This window comes from Schistocerca americana, chromosome 8 (genome assembly GCF_021461395.2).
Source record: "Schistocerca americana isolate TAMUIC-IGC-003095 chromosome 8, iqSchAmer2.1, whole genome shotgun sequence".
Taxonomy (NCBI): Eukaryota; Metazoa; Arthropoda; class Insecta; order Orthoptera; family Acrididae; genus Schistocerca; species Schistocerca americana.
The window spans coordinates 511,033,302-511,051,341 of NC_060126.1; the positions used below are offsets into that span (position 1 = coordinate 511,033,302).

General features: G+C 37.4%; 1 protein-coding gene across 1 annotated transcript in view; it reads left to right on the top strand.

The window, feature by feature from the left end:
- The window catches only part of LOC124545948 (T-related protein-like), a 204,005-nt gene extending 195,587 nt beyond the window's left edge, over window positions 1–8,418 (top strand). Inside the window, exons 7-8 of the mRNA XM_047124910.1 lie at window positions 357–634; window positions 8,212–8,418. Of these exons, the coding sequence (XP_046980866.1) occupies window positions 357–634; window positions 8,212–8,418 (485 nt within the window). The remainder of the gene's footprint in view (window positions 1–356; window positions 635–8,211) is intronic.
- Window positions 8,419–18,040: the final 9,622 nt, after the last annotated feature.

Here is an 18,040-nt window from a genome sequence, read left to right on the forward strand (position 1 = left end):
TAACACAGACTAAACTAGAGCAATGATGATGTGATAAGCTAGGGAGACAGGATACAAGGGAGTAGAAGCAACGTAAGTAGTACATTAGAAAGGAAGTCAACTATAAATTGTTGCAGCTGCTCAGAAATTTTCCCAGACAACCAAACACAGCAGTTATTTTTTTGCTAAGATTTAGGTTTATAGCAGCAGTAGAGATTTATTTAAAAATTAAAATGACTTTAAGAAAACTCATTTTATCATCCATGCATACATTCACTAATATCCAGAAGTTCTACTAAATAATCAAATTTATGTGCTGATAAGTAAATGTAGGATGACTGACTGCTTCACGACAAACGATTATTCTTCTGTGGCAGTCACCTACTCTGAGCCACAGTCGACAACTGCAAGCATGTTCAGCCCACCGACAAGTTTTGCGTGGTCAATCACATCACCACAGCCGATGAGCTCACCTTCAGCAAACATTGGAAGCAGTGGGGCGTGGTCGGTGCCTGGAAGCTCAACACCACCACCCACTCACTCCCTGGGGACACCACCACCACCTCCCCCACCGTCAGCGGGATATGCTACTTGGCACCATCTAGGAACAATGGACCTGGCAGGCCAAGGGTCACCTTACCACCAGCACTATCAGGTGAGAGTAAAATCAAACATACATTTATCATTAAATTATTTAGTAAAATTTGACTAAGAATAAGATGCAATCCCTTGAAGCTTACTGTTAATGTTGGGAATATTTTTGGCTATTTAAATAAAATTTCTTTAAATACATGTAGGTAAACATCTTAAAGCATTGTTAGAGAATAATGAATTGAAACCGAATTTAGTATAACTCAGTATTTAGCAGAGGTGGTGCAATATACAACCTAATCACACAGAAATATATCATTTATAACAACATTTTGTCCAATAATAAGTACACATATTGCTATTTTGAAGTATTTGTTAAATGAGACACTGTTATTTACTCCTAAAATGGTTGTAAAATAAGTATGGTAGAAAAGAAAAAAAAATGAATAGGGTTTCTCAGTTTTACAGTAGTTTCCTTTTGACATCATAAACACATTCCATAAATGTTTCCGTTTTCTAACAATTAAAAAAACTGAATAAAAATGTAGAACTGACAGAGCTAAACAAGAAAAATTATCCTATTAATATATTTTGTGACTTTGCCAAAGGTTTTGATGATATGGAACACAAAATTATACTTACAAGGGGAAGGCTTCAGACATGGCCAACAAATTTGACTCATGTTTGGGTGTTGCTTGTGCCCTACATAAAATGAAGGACTGTAAGACATTTTTACTCAAAACCCTCCTCCCACTTTCAGGAAAATAACCCATAATGTTCATGATAGGCTGTCAACTGAAAATGAACAAGATCAACAAAACAGTGAAAATTGAATACTTTTCATCACCACACAAACTCATATTTTCCAAGAAATCCAGAAAAGAACCTTTTATGGCTTCTAGTCATGTACCCGTAAGTTTAATGCCCTTCGACAAAAGTGATGCTGGCTGAGCAACCAAGGCAACTGGCTGGGAACTGGAGGAACTATGTTCCCACAAGCAATCTCCAGTCTTTTTTCATCTATATTTTTCTCTGTATCAGAATTGGTGGGAATAGGAGTTTTAATAATGTAAATCAATCGGCAAGGAATAATAACAAAGTAGATAAACAAAACTTCTCAAACACCTTGGATTAGTAAAGAATAAAAATTTTAGTTCTGCTCATTTTACAGTCACTCTTTTACTCACTCTGGTATATATCCTCACATTCCATTGAGCAGCTAGAAGAACAGTACTTACCACATAATCATTTGAATCAAATATATTCATAGCACTGACAACAGTTGATGAATATGATCTTTGAGCAATTCAGTGTTGCTTCCCCTGATTCAGTGGAAAACAGATTTGGTTTTAAAAATATTTTACGAAATTAATTTTGATGCATACGACACATTTTTTTATGCACACAAACTGAAAATCGATCTTCATGATGGATTGTTACTGTGTTCATACAGCTGTTCGATTTCCACTGGATTTACAGAAATTAATTGCAATTATAAAGCCTTGTTTAAAGGACTCTAAAGATATGTGTCAGAGTGACTAAAACAGCGGTTGTAGAATAACAAGGACTGAAACATAAATTCTTCACTAATCTACATTGTTTGAGAAATTGATTGACTTACCTTATTATTATTCCTTATTGATTTCGTTAATTTATTAACTCTTCTGTTCCATCGATTCTGATATGGGAAAAACAAATATGAAAATAAAACTGCAGACTGCACGTGTGAATGAAATACAGGTCCTTTGCTCTCCAGCGAGTTGCCTCAGTAGCTCAGCAAAAACCACTTTTGTCGAAGAGCCTTAACCTGTCAGGAACCGAAGCTGAAGCCATAAAAGATACTTTTCTCGACCTCTCAGAAAAATATGCATTTGTGGCCCCCATATATGATCATGAAAAATGCTCAGTTTTAACTTGTCTATTGATGTCATCAGTTTTGAGTTCACTGCACATCATGAACTTCATTTTAGGTGATACAAAACTGACATGCTCAAACATGAGCTGAATCGGTTGAGCATGTCTGAGGCCTTCCCATTTTTAGCCAACTAAAGTGGCGTTAACTGCATCCCTCTTGCATGGAAGGAGTCGTAACTCCAAAAGAGAAATAATTATTAAACTGTGTCACAAGCATGAAACTGACATTAGAAAGGGAGGATATTATGTGTGGGACATCACAGGTTTGGTCCTGTGCTTATTTTTATTCCTAACCCACATACATTATCTTCCAGTCACATGAGAGATTGGTTAACGAAATTTTATGTTCACTGTTGACGGAAGTATACTAGTCAAACATCCAAATTCAGTTTACCAGACACAGCTCAGATGAAAGCTGAACAGCCCTCAGACTTGTTCACAGCAAACAGTTTAAGTTTTAATCGCACAACTTCTCATGTTATGCAATTTCAGACAAGCAAAAATGACCTACTATTCCCAGTGATACACAGTAATGCCATTCGAAAAAACGAAACATCATATTTAAAATTCCATGGGGTCTAGTTTAATAAGTTAAAATGGAGTCAACAAATAAATAAACTAGTCAACAAGTACAATTCAGCACCTTTGCCATTGTAATTAGAAGCATATCTCATTGCCTTGAACTACAGGCAAAAGTATTGACTCAGCTCACCAGTGTCCACTGCCTTATGCATAGTGCAAGTAAATAAAGAGTTGAGCAGTAAGAGTATTGTGTAAAATAGATAATTACACATTGTGCAGAGGTCTCTTTAAGAAAGGTTTCAGAAATTACTGCAACCAGTTGCCTTTTGATTTGTTCTTCAATTTTTATTTTTTTATGACCGGTTTCGAATTGCCTTGTGATTTATCAGATGGTACATAGTTATTGTATGTTTGCAGCATTATGGGTTTTTTTTTCTCTGCCTCGTGATGACTGGGTGTTGTGTGCTGTCCTTAGGTTAGTTAGGTTTAAGTAGTTCTAAGTTCTAGGGGATTGATGACCATAGATGTTAAGTCCCATAGTGCTCAGAGTCATTATGGGGGTTTTGCGGATACTAATAATTCTGCAATGCTGCAAACATACAATAAATATATGCCATCTGATGATGAATCGCTAGGTGATTCAGAACCAGTTGTGGTAAATTAAAGTTGAAGAATAAAAGAACAGGCAACTGGTTGCGGTAACTTCTGGAAACCTTTATTCATAACGGTCACAGCGTTCCACATTCATAAAGGATAAATATTTTTTTCTTTTCTGTTTCTTTAAGAATTTCGGAATCCTTGCTCACTTCTCAAAACATTTACTCCTCTTTCACCTGAGCTATGATTTACGGGATTACAACATGAGACACGAAAATAATTTTAATGTAGAGTTTGTTGCTTTGTCTGCTATTTAGAGTGGACTTTTGTGCTCTGGTGTGAAGATATTCAACAAGCTCCAATCTAAAATCAACAAACCAGTTCAAAAGAGAAATAAAAACTTAACTTGTAGAAAGAGCAGGTAGTGAGGTTATCTGAAGACTGTATCTAGATTAAATGATTAAAACAATGTGTTATCTACATGACAACAGCCAAGTTTGTTGTAAAGCTGGATGACAAGTGGTAGCATGCTGTAAACAGGTTTTATAGTTACATACATAAGTAACAGTATTCTTTGAAAAAAATTCAATATAATCAAGTAAATATTAATATGCAATACTGCCTGTTTTAATTATTTATTCTGTTCAATATTATGCATTTTTTTAAATGTAATTTACAATGTTAAAAAACGTGTTTGTTGTACAACATATATGAACAGTACCCAGTTTGACAGTTTCTCAACCGATGTCATGCTCTCACAAACTTTGGCTTTATAGCCATGTATTATGTAATACTAAAATATTTTGTAGTTTAATTATTTACTGCATTAATATTTTCCATTGCATAAAGTGTGATTTACATAATGAGATTTTGATGGGGCGTGAGTCATGCTTGGGTAGCTCAGATGGCAGAGCACTTGCCTGCGAAGGGCAAAGGTCCCAAGTTCGGGTCTCGGTCCAGCACACAGTTTTAATCTGCCAGGAAGTTTCATATCAGCGCACACTCCACTGCAGGGTGAAAATCTAATTCTGAAAACATCCCCCAGGCTGTGGCTAAGCCATGTTACCGCAATATCCTTTCTTCCAGGAGCGCTAGTTCTGCAAGGTTCGCAGGAGAGCTTCTGTGAAGTTTGGAAGGTAGGAGACAAGATATTGGCAGAAGTAAAGCTGTGAGGATGGGGCGTGAGATGTGCTCGGGTAGCTCAGATGGTAGAGCACTTGCCCACGAAAGACAAAGGTACTGAGTTCGAGTCTCGGTCTGGCACACAGTTTTAATCTGCCAGGAAGTGTGATTTGCATTGTTAAAAAACAAGTTTGGTGCACAACATTCTGCACAAGTGGTTTCTATCTTTGCTTACAATGTTTGGTTATCTAAGAACTAGTACCTCCTGTGGACACAAGTCAGCTGTTTCCTTAAGATGGCCCAATAACCTGAAAACTAGTTAGGAATAAACAAAAATCAGTGGAACAAAAACAGTTTACTTGTTATGCAACCTTAAGTATGGAATTGTTCTACCAAGAAGTGACAGACAAATCCATAAATAAGAAATATTAAGCTATTAACAGGAGATAACCAATAGCTATTTAATATGACTGAGGAGCCACCAACTTTTTCCAAGTAGCATCTTTACTTCTAATTTAGGTGCTATAAGCACGAGTACATTAAGTGGTTCATTAATACAGTATACAATTTAGTTTCTATGATTTACTTCTTTTTTTTGTTGATTCATTCTACACCTGTGAAGGTTTTCCTTCTTGATGGGATCTACAGAACATGATGAATGAGTAACTGAGTGAGTGCAGGTGAACCACAATGAACAGTGATTCAGAGTGTTCAGTGAAGTTAATTTCTTCTTAAAAAAAGTGTAGTTATATCACTCAAGGTCAAGGGGCTTTTTTATCTGTTTTATGTGGAAGCTTGTACTTTCTGACTAATGAAGTACCTAAATCACAACATATTTTTTAAAAAAAATTTCATTTAGTGAGTTTCCACAAACATACTGGAGATGTTTCAGTCATTTCATAGTAACCTCAACTGAACAATCAGTGTGTGCTTCAGTTGAGTACACCTGCATTTAAATTAATTTCTGTGTGCAATAATGGCCGAGGTAAAGAAATAACAAGAATAAAAAGGACGAAAAATTTTTTGTTTTGGTACACTAACTAGCATTTTCAAATGTACAATTCTGATGTGTATGAAACGTAAAGATTGCAGTCAACCAGTTTTGACATATGACAGTGAGGCATGAACTTTTAATGGAAAAAATTCGGTATCTTATAGTAGCTCAGCAGCTACTGAAGGAACACATGTTTTTTGAGACAGGAGACTAGCAAACTGACCAGGCAGTGGACTGCAGTGTAACTGTGACCAACAAAAATAAAATTTACTTGGGTGGGACACGAACAAACGTTGGATGGAGCAACGAAGTTCTTTGCTGGATCCAAAGAGTTGGGAAGAGGCTGAGGTGATGATTTAATGGAAAATGAACATGAGATGATGACTTAATGGAAAATGGGTGTCTAGTGATGTTAGGAAAAATGGAGGAGCATGTACGCACATAACTGAGGACCATAAAGCTTGTAAAAGTCAGTTGGAGGCACCTGTCTAGCAATGGATTTAAAAGAGCTGCTGCTGCAGCTGCTGCTGATGATGAGGTGGTCATGCTCATGCTGAGTGCTGATGTGCACTGACTGACAAAAGCAGTGATACACCTACGAGACACAGTCAGATGTCCATGAAATTTTTTAAACCTGCACTCCATTGGTGGGTATGTAAATGGTTAAAGATGTAATTCTCTGTGACAGGCAGAACTTCCATCAGAGCGCATTAATGTTGTTAGCAGGCCCGGTAGCATATATAACAGGTGTGAACAGCATTAGATGTTGAGTGCTCATTGTGAGGGACACAGGGATGCTGTGTACTTGTATGAGACAGCATTATCAGCACCTGAAAGAGTTTGAGAAGGGCCTCACTGTGGGGCTCCATTTGGCTGGCTGGCCTGATCATGCAGTATCCTGATATGTGGGGCATTCGGGTGTGACAGTGACCCGATGTCGGACTGCACGGAGATGTGAGAGCAGGCACACTTTTTGTCAACGTTCCTATGGAATAATCTGAACACCACAAGGATGGATTGCAATACTGTGCACTGAGCTCATTGTAACCCCTTCACATCTGCACCTACTGTCCAACACTGTGTAATGGGCTCCCTGCAACACTCTGTGTCATCTAGCACCACTGGTTCAAGACTTGTAGCAGCCAGACTATGGAATTAGCATCCTGTGTGTGTAGACTCCCATTAGCACCACAATACAAACGGTTGTGTTCGGAGTGGTACCATAACCAGACTGCTACTGAATGGCATTGGAATATATTCAGCGATGAGTCACAGTTCTGCACCACCCTGTATGACTGTTGTTGGGAACTATGCCGACTACCTGGGAAGAGGTTACATCCTTTCACTGTTTTTGACAGTCGTATTGGTTTTACTTCTGGCATCATGTTTGTGGGAAACCATCTGGTACAACTTCAGGGGACAGCTGATAGTGAACGAGATAACTCTGATGGCACCACATTACCTCAGGGATATCACACATCCCCACGCACTGTATCTCATACGACACTGTCGTGGTACCATTTTCCAAAAGGACATGGCTCCTCCGTGCATGGCATGTCTCTATGAACTGTCTGTGTGATTTTGAAGTACTCCTATGAACAGCAACATTCCTAGATGTGTTCCTGATGGAACATGTATGGGAGCAGCTCAGACATCATCTCTCTCCCAGTATCCAGGATATCAAGGGCCACTTACAGCACAGCTTGCCTCAGAAGAATGACGTGTCTGACGAACACAGTGAGATCCGTAACTCACTTAGTAATTTTCAGGAACAGTATATCACCAAAACAATCTCTTCTTTCTTCACACAGTGGCATCAACAAAAACAGAAACACCATGCTTTATCATACAGAACTAATCTAACAATTAAAGTTGATGCACGTAATACAAAGGAGTGCGAAACTAAAAACTTTTCATAAACAGTGGCCAATCAAAAGAACATTCCCAGTACATAGTTTCATAACTACCTAACAAATTAAAACTGTCTCCAGAGTGGGACTGGGAATCAGATCATTGGCTCTCTTGAGTAACCTTGCTGTCACAAATTCAGCACAGCTCTGCTGTGCACTGCACTGGACTAAAATATCTTGAAGAAAGGAGTCATCCTTTGATAGCTCAGTGGGGCAGAGCAGTACCAACAAAAGGAAAAGGTCCAGGCTTAAGTCCCAGTATGGCGTATAGTACTCACCCGTCAGAATGTTTCACAAAGGCACTACCTACTTCAGAGTTAAAAATTTACTCTGGGTGAGACCCCTGAGATGTGCCTAACCAATCTCTCTTCCAAGAATACTATTACAGCTTGGTATGTATGGGAATGTTTGTAGAGCTTGGAGGTTAGAAGAGAGTTACCCCACACATACACACCCTTTCTTGGCTGCTTTTTCTGTTTCCTCAAACATTACTTCATTACTTCATCAGTCTCAAATGAGATTTCAAAACTTCAGTCCTAAACAAAATAAAAAAGGCAGAATAAAAATTGAAATGTCTTCCAGGGAACAGAGTTCCTGCCGCTCATAGCAGACGAGCCCACGACGGCCCCAGGTCCCGAGTACCATCAGCCGTCACCTCAGCCGCAGCAGCGATCCTCTCCGGTCTCCCTGTATCGGCACGAGAAGACCGAACCGTACAGCGACGAAGGCACGGGCTCGCCAGCATCACGCAACGAGTGCTGGAGTCCACTGCCTCATGCTACACTGTGATTTTTGTGTTACTCTAGGTAACAGTCATGTTTAAGTCTTTCCGAAGAACGGTACATGGAAAAACAGAAATTTGTGAAGTGTCGGTTGTGAAAACATTTTTCTTCTTTTTTTAACAAGCAAGTTTGCGCCTCTACATTTCAATAAATGAATAGAATACAGAGGAACTGAACTGTACAGCCAATGTCTGTAAAAGTGTATATAATAATGGAATCCTATTTGATTCAACTCAGAAACTTCCAAAGCTAGGTATCTCATTTCTTGTATGTAAATAAACAGTTTATGGATTGTATTGCAAACAAACCCCCATTTGCTCTAATGAGTTTTGTCTTATATCACCAAGGTATAATTTGACACTATGTTTACTGATAAAGGAGAAAAATTTGTGAACATATCTTTTCAGACAATATGTAGATTTAGTATCACAGTAAGTCCTTATTGTACATTAATGATGTTAATAATAGAGTATTGCAAAGGTTATCACATGTTTATCCAAAGTGTAAAATGAACTTTCTGTCATGCTGTTCCTGCTACTGAAATCAGTGTACTATTGGTCTAATTTTCTGCGTGCTTAGTACAAAGTATCTACAAAAGGTAAAGAGACAAACTCCATCCCATGTAAAACTTCTTTTCCAGTGGGCCAAAGGTACTGCTTGTAATGGACCACCTGCTAGACGATCACTCACTTCAAAACAAATAAACAAACTGACGTTATAACTTGATATTCAACCAGCAAGGGCCACTATAGCAATTCACACAACACTGTTGTGTCTCTGAGGCTGGCAGCAGTTGTACACAAAACACTAGCATCTAAAACTAGAGTGTCACATGCTTGTGAGCAGTAGTGCTCCATATTAGAAATTATGAAAGTTTAAATGTAAATCAAGCTAGACAAAAAGGAATTAAGAAAGAAGAATATACTGTGACATACTTTTTATGGAAGATGCAGCTTTGACTTTCTTCAGTGGCTGGCTGTTCCTTGACTGACCACACACAGAAAGCATTCACTGTAGGGTTAAGTAAGTAAAGAATTCCAACTGATGGTTCAGCTGTTACTTTGAATTGTATATACTAGTACCTCTACTGAAGAACAGAAGCTCCCAGGGTGCCATATCGGTCAATAGATTCTTGGAATGTTTTGCAAAGAAGTCACAACATAAATTTCAATACAAATTTAATATAAATATTACCTAAACATGCAATATACTGAATTTTACTACCTTGTATATAAAATAATGCCATTTTGGAAAGAAGTGAAAGTGTGCTAAATGACGACCACTGCCTCCATTTTTGATAAGAATAAATTATTGCTAATAATATTTTTAAATAGCATGAATTCAACTTCAGTTCAAAGTGGTCATACCAAAAAAACTGTAAAATGACAAGTAAAACAGTTCGCATTTCACTCTTTGATAGGTACAACAGTTTTGTGTGTTTGTGAGTCTTCTCTCATTCATTTTGCATTGCCCTATTATATAATACTTGTGAAAAGGCTCATTTGTAATTATGGGGCTCATGTGAAGACTGCAAATGTAGCAGTTGGAAAAAAAAAATTGTTCAGTCACATAAATATTTATATGTTGCTACTGTAAATGAACTGTAAGTGAATATAAAATCAAATTTTTGGCTATAGTAATAAAATATTTTATCACATACATTATTATGCTTACTATTCCTAAGAAAATTTCAATTTGTAACTATCCCTTTTAAAAGCACTATGCTCCCAAAATTTTTAGTGTGTTATTTCCCAGTTTTCCTGCACCAAGATACAGAGGCATAAAACTGAAATATCTCAGCCCTTACTCAAAAAGCTGGGGATTTGCACATGTCTTGTTCTGTAAACTGCACAAGCCCAGTCTTCTTCTTCATGTTTAAACTGCTTGATTTTAACACATTTTCTTGATTACTGACAGTTGCCTCATCTTTCATGGCAGTTTATTTATTTATTCATACATTTTTAAGAAGAAGAAGAAAAAAAACTTTTACAATAGAGATTGAGAGGTTAGAAAGATATGTTTAAATACTGACATGTTGTATAGCACTATACATTGTTTACTAAAATTTACATTATCAAAGAACAAATGGATATATGAGGTGTTATCAAAAAGTAATGGGAATTTTTTAATTTCAGGGTTTATACATCTGGTTTTCAAAACTTTTTTTTATCTTGTTGGTACACATGTTCCTGGTGTACATTTACATTTTCAGCTGTTTTGAGTATTTAGTTTACTGTCGACAGTTGGAAAGGTTATGCATGTCTTTGTGTGCTCGGGGAATCTTTACTTATGAAAAAGAAAGATAAAAGAATTTGCATTAAATTATTCTTGAAAAATGGAATAAATTGCAGCACCACATTCAAAATGTTGACTGCAGCTCTTAGTGAACCTGCTATGAGTAAGACAAGAGATTATGAGTGTTATAAACTTTTCAGAGAGGATCGAGAAGACGTTGATGACAACCACCCTGGTCAGCCTAGCACATCAATTACTGATGACAATGTTAAAGAAGTAAAAAAAATAGTTCCAGAAAATCACCGAATCATCATCAGAGAGCTTGCTGATGGTGTTGGCATATCCTTTGCCTTATGCCAAGCAAATTCTTATAGAAGTTTTGGGCATAAAATGTGTAGCAGTAAAGTTTGTTCTGAAAATTCAACCAAACCTGATGTCACACAGACATCACTCAGGAACAGCTGAATGAAGTCGACAATGATTCAGAACTTCTAAAGAAGGTTAAAACAGGTGATAAAACACAGGTATATGGCTCTGATGTTGAAACCAAGGCCCAATCATCCCAATTGAAAGTGCCTCAAGAGCCAAGACTGAAAAAAATTTTACAAGTTTGAGCACATCTGAAGGTTTCTTCTTACTGTTTTCTTTTATTACAATGGGATAGAACATCATGAGTTCCTGCCTTATGGTCATACGGTCAATAGGGAATACCACCTTAAAGTTGCCTTTTGCATGGAGCAGTCAGAAGAAAACAATCAGAATTGTGGCTAAGCCACTCTGGTAATTGCATCACGATAATGTTCCCACTCACACATCAATGCTTGTTCATGATTTTTTGGCAAGAAACAAACTAGTTATGTTGCCTAAGCCACCATATTTGCCAGACACAGTCCCCTGCAATGTCTTTCTATTCCCAAGGCTGGAAGGAAACATGAAAGGAGGTTGTTTTGCCACCACTGATGAGATAAAAACAAAATCACTGAAGGAGCTGAATGCCATAACAAAAAGTGAGGTTCATAAGCACTTCCAAATTGAAAAAAGTCCCATCACAAGTGTTTTATATCTGAGGGGAATTACTTTGAAGGGGACAAGTTGATGCTGATGAATAAATAAAGACACCTTATGAAATAAATTCCTGTTAATTTTTATCACACCAGATAGAAAGATGCAATTGTGAAGTGTTTCAGGTTGGCTTGGGCTGCGTGCTGTTTTGTTATACTTCACCGTACCTCTGTTCCCATAAAGTGGTATCTGTCCTCCCTTCCTTGGCTCCATGTGCCCTGAATCCATGTGCCTTCTTCCTCCAACCTGGCTCACACTTAGCCTCCTTGCAGGCTGCATATAAAGCTGCTGAAAATTAACTTCTCATTCTCATTCACACCACCACGTAAATAAGAAGTGAGATGCAATTCACCTTCTTATAATATCTTCGAAATTACAACTCAGTACATGATAAATGAATACAGCTACCAACTCACATACTGCCTCTCTGAATACATTTATTATCCCTGGCATTTTGCATTCTTAGATTTCATGGAGCTCTTGCCTCTGCACTGCCTGCTCCATGGAACTCCTATCCCCATCTCAGCAGCGAGGTTCGTTCTCACTACTGTCCACTTACGTACAGTCATTGGATCATTACCTCTGGTATCAGCACCTACAATTTGAAACACCTCCTAACAGTGGGGTGCTACCACTTATCGACTACTCTGTCACAAAAATCTTTTCTCTGACATACATATTTAAGAACGTGATATTTCTCATTCAAGGAATGAGATGTATCACTCTATGGTAATGATTTCATTATTATGCATAGTCTTCTTAATATGGAACTGCACATTCTTAATAAGAAACACTTCATATAAATTTGTAAAAGCACACTATACAAGAAGAAAAACATAATGTACTGAAAGCAGGGCAAGTAGTATTATAAATAATGTAACCTGTAGGAGTTGTCTTGTGGGGCAGTGTACCTAAAGTAATTGTAGCACTTATTCACAAGAAATAAGCAGTAAGAATACTGTGTAAAGTAGATACACACATATCTTGCAAAAGTTTTTTTGAGGATTTTGGAATTCTTACTTTCATGTCCCAACACACTCATTCTGTAATGGTTTTTGTTACCAATAATAAAAATTAGTTTCAGCTGAAATGTAATATTCAGAGGCACATAACAAGACAAGCAGATAATTTCCATGCAGGCTTTGTTTCTATGACCAGGACTCATAATGAAGTTATTTACTCTGGTGGTAGGTTATTCAACAGGGTTCTATCTGACATAAAGCAGGAAATTGGGAAGCCCTACTGATTTAAAAGAAAACTAAAAACATAGCTTGCTAGCCAGTCTTTCTACAAATGATCTGAATATGTAAATTCATGGGTTGAAAAGTTCTGGTATTGAGCTGCATGTCAGGTAGTAACATACTGCAAACAGAACTATGTATTTACAAACATTAAAAATTATTACTTTGAAACATACCAATACAGCCAAATGAATATGAAACAACTAGTAGCAGATAAGCAGCAACTATACAGTAGAACTGAGGTGACAGTAGCTTCTTCAAAGTGACAGTCTCCTTGATTTACATGATTAAATTCAGACAGCATAAGCATGAATGGCTCCGTAAACTTTCCTGGTGTATTAAATGTTCATACTCGTGTCAGAAGAGAAACTGCAAAAAGGTGGGAATTTAAGGAGATGGGACTTGGATAAACTGAAAGAACCAGAGGTTGTAGAGAGTTTCAGGGAGAGCATAAGGGAACAATTGACAGGAATGGGGGAAAGAAATACAGTAGAAGAAGAATGGGTAGCTCTGAGGGATGAAATAGTGAAGGCAGCAGAGGATCAAGTAGGTAAAAAGACGAGGGCTAATAGAAATCCTTGGGTAACAGAAGAAATATTGAATTTAATTGATGAAAGGAGAAAATATAAAAATGCAGTAAATGAAGCAGGCAAAAAGGAATACAAACGTCTCAAAAATGAGATTGACAGGAAGTGCAAAATGGCTAAGCAGGGATGGCTAGAGTACAAATGTAAGGATGTAGAGGCTTGTCTCACTAGGGGTAAGATAGATACTGCCTACAGGAAAATTAAAGAGACCTTTGGAGAGAAGAGAACCACTTGTATGAATATCAAGATCTCAGATGGCAACCCAGTTCTAAGCAAAGAAAGGAAGGCAGAAAGGTGGAAGGAGTATATAGAGGGTTTATACAAGGGCGATGTTCTTGAGGACAATATTATGGAAATGGAAGAGGATGTAGATAAAGATGAAATGGGAGATACAATACTGCGTGAAGAGTTTGACAGATCACTGAAAGACCTGAGTCGAAACAAGGCCCCGGGAGTAGACAACATTCCATTGGAACTACTGATGGCCTTGGGAGAGCCAGTCATGACAAAACTCTACCATCTGGTGAGCAAGATGTATGAGACAGGCGAAATACCCTCAGATTTCAAGAAGCATATAATAATTCCAATCCCAAAGAAAGCAGGTGTTGACAGATGTGAAAATTACCGAACTATCAGTTTAATAAGTCACAGCTGCAAAATACTAACGCGAATTCTTTACAGACGAATGGAAAAACTGGTAGAAACGGACCTCGGGGAGGATCAGTTTGGATTCCATAGAAATGTTGGAACACGTGAGGCAATACTAACCTTACGACTTATCTTAGAAGAAAGATTAAGAAAAGGCAAACCTACGATTCTAGCACTTGTAGACTTAGAGAAATCTTTTGACAGCGTTAACTGGAATACTCTCTTTCAAATTCTGAAGGTGGCAGGGGTAAAATACAGGGAGCGAAAGGCTATTTACAATTTGTACAGAAACCAGATGGCAGTTATAAGAGTCGAAGGGCATGAAAGGGAAGCAGAGGTTGGGAAAGGAGTGAGACAGGGTTGTAGCCTCTCCCCGACGTTATTCAATCTGTATATTTAGCAAGCAGTAAAGGAAACAAAAGAAAAATTCGGAGTAGGTATTAAAATTCATGGAGAAGAAGTAAAAACTTTGAGGTTTGCCGATGACATTGTAATTCTGTCAGAGACAGCAAAGGACTTGGAAGAGCAGTTGAACGGAATGGACAGTGTCTTGAAAGGAGGATATAAGATGAACATCAACAAAAGCAAAACGAGGATAATGGAATGTAGTAAAAATTAAATCGGGTGATGCTGAGGGGATTAGATTAGGAAATGAGACACTTAAAGTAGTAAAGGAGTTTTGCTATTTAGGGAGTAAAATAACTGATGATGGTCGAAGTAGAGAGGATATAAAATGTAGACTGGCAATGGCAAGGAAAGCGTTTCTGAAGAAGAGAAATTTGTTAACATCGAGTATAGATTTAAGTGTCAGGAAGTCGTTTTTGAAAGTATTTGTATGGAGTGTAGCCATGTATGGAAGTGAAACATGGATGATAACCAGTTTGGACAAGAAGAGAATAGAAGCTTTCGAATTGTGGTGCTACAGAATAATGCTGAAGATAAGGTGGGTAGATCACGTAACTAATGAGGAGCTATTGAATAGGATTGGGGAGAAGAGAAGTTTGTGGCACAACTTGACTAGAAGAAGGGATCGGTTGGTAGGACATGTTTTGAGGCATCAAGGGATCACAAATTTAGCATTGGAGGGCAGCGTGGAGGGTAAAAATCGTAGAGGGAGACCAAGAGATGAATACACTAAGCAGATTCAGAAGGATGTAGGTTGCAGTAGGTACTGGGAGATGAAGAAGCTTGCACAGGATAGAGTAGCATGGAGAGCTACATCAAACCAGTCTCAGGACTGAAGACCACAACAACAACAACTCATGTCAGGTGTCCAACCAGAACATATCGTCATCTAGAGACAATATTTCAGCAGTCCACCTGTTCGCCATCTTCAGGTGAATAACCCGTCACACTACCTCACCAGCGACATATTGCGATGGGTTACTCACCTGGAGATTATGATATGTTCCGGCTGGAGACCCAACGTATCAACATGAGTAGTGATAGTTCTTCTTCTTACTTTCTTTGTTTGGGTTATCTAAGGACCACACACTAATTTCAATGCTTCCTTCTTTGTTGTTCTTTCTTTTTCCTCCAGTATTCTTTCATCTTTTCACTATGTATCCTTTTTCTCTCCTCAGACCATTTTGACCCTCTCTTCTTCTCCTTCTGCCTTGGAATCCTTCCATTTTTAACATTTTCCTCTTGAAACTCTCTTTCTGTTGCATCTTTTTCACTTATGTTGTGTCTTTCCATATCTTTCCTAACTTCTTGTATCCAGGCTATTGTTGACTTCTTGTCCGAAAGATATTTAAAAATCTGTTTCGTTAACCTGTTGCTGTTCATTCTGTATAAGTGTCCAAAAAATAGCTGTCGCCTCTTTCGTAGTGTTTCATTTATGTTTTTCATGTTGCGATAAACTTCTTCATTGCTTCTTAATTTCCATACCTCTGTATTTTTTGGTGGTTAAAGTATTTTTCGAATGATTTTTCTTTCTAGGACTTCAAGTTTGTGTAATTTGTAGTTCAGTACTATATATTCACTTGCATAAAGACATTCTGGTTTTACTACTGTGTTGTAGTGCTGTATCTTCAAATTTTTAGGCAGGCACCTTTTGTTGTAGACATTCCTAGTTATTCCATAAGCTCTCCCCATTTTATGTACTCTTTCTTCTATAGCAAGTTTTTCTTAGCCATTTTCTTGGATAATTTCTCCCAAATATTTAAATTTATTTACCCTCTTTATCTGACCAATATCTGTTGCTAGGGATTCCAGAGCATTTTTTATATTTGTCATAAATTTTGTTTTTTTCTACAGATATTCTTAAACCTACTTTGTTGGCTATTTCTTCTGAAAGATTGATTTGTATTCCAGCATTTGTTAGGTTTTCAGAAAGAATAGCAAAATCATACCTTTGTTTTTAGTTCCCAGTCTGATTGGTGATAGCTTCTCTTCTTTTAATTTTTGTTTCCATTCTCTTACTATTTTCTCCAGTGCGCAGTTAAAGAGGAGTGGAGACAGGCCATCACCTTGCCTTACACCTGCTATTATGTTGAATGCCTTCGATATTTCACTGTGAAACTTTACGTTTGATTGGTGTCTGTGAGTGTTTCACGAATAAGGTTTGCTAATTTAGATTTGATGCCAAATTCTCTGATCACTTTATCTTGTGTTTCTCTATCAACTGAGTCAAATGCCTTTTTAAAATCTATAAAAGTTATAGCTATATCTTTGGAGTTTGTAAGTCTGTAACAAATTATGGACTTTAGGTTGAAAATCTGTTCTGAGCAAGATCTGCCCTTTCTAAATCCACTCTGATACTCTCCCAATTGGCTGTCAAGTGTTGCTTCTACCTTGTTTAGTAGTATTGTTGAAAATATTTTATAATCCACTGGCAACAAAGATATACCTCTGTAGTTATTTACGTTTTGCTTATCACCTTTCTTGTGCAAGGGATGGATGAGAGCCACTTTCCAGTCTTCTGGTATCTTTTCAGTTTCCCATTTTTCTACAAACATGAGCTGACAGTTGGTTATAACTTTTGGTTGAGACCATTTAATAAGTTCAGCTGTAATTGAGTCTTCTCCACTGGCTTTGTTGTTTTTCAGGGTACTTATTGCTTTTTTAATTTCTTCATCTGTAGGTGGTGGATCTGCTTCTGTATTTTCATGGAGATCTGGGAATTCTAGTGTACAGTTTGATTATTCACAGTTCAATAATTTTTCAAAGTACTTTCTTAGAATTTCACAATTCTGGCTGTTGCTTAAGCCTACTGTACCATTTTCATCTTTGAAGTAAATACTTGGAGCTTGGTAGCCCTTTAGATGACTTTTAAACATCTGATAGATATTCTGGGAGTTATTTTTTACAAAGTTGTTTTGTATGTCAAGAAGTTGTGATTTTCCAAAAGATCTTTTAGCACTCTTTATTATTCTTGTTGTTTCTTTCCTTTGCATTCTAAATGCATCAAGGTGTTCAGGCTTCCCAGAACATTTCCATTTCTTCGACTGATTTGTTCTTTCTGTAACTGCTTCTTCACAGATTTCATTCCACCAGACTTTCTTCTTCATTTTTGTTGTTCCAAATACGTTTTTTTTAACGTCCTGTTGATTTCTTTCGATATTTCTTCCCATTTCCCTGATTTAGTTCCTTTAATTTCTTCCTGAAAATTTTTATTGCCTCTTTGATATTGTTGAGCCTGTCTGTATTACATTTAATTAATTTTTGCTGTCTCTTTTGGCTTTTATTGGGGAGAAGTTTCAGTTTAATCTTAGTCAGGTAATGATAAGAATCAAATTCCCTGTTTCTTGCTACTTTTACATTCATGATTTCTTTAAAATTGCATTCAGAAATAGCCACATGATCTAACTGGAACTCCCCTAGCATTGGATGTAGAGAGATGCATGTTTTTGCC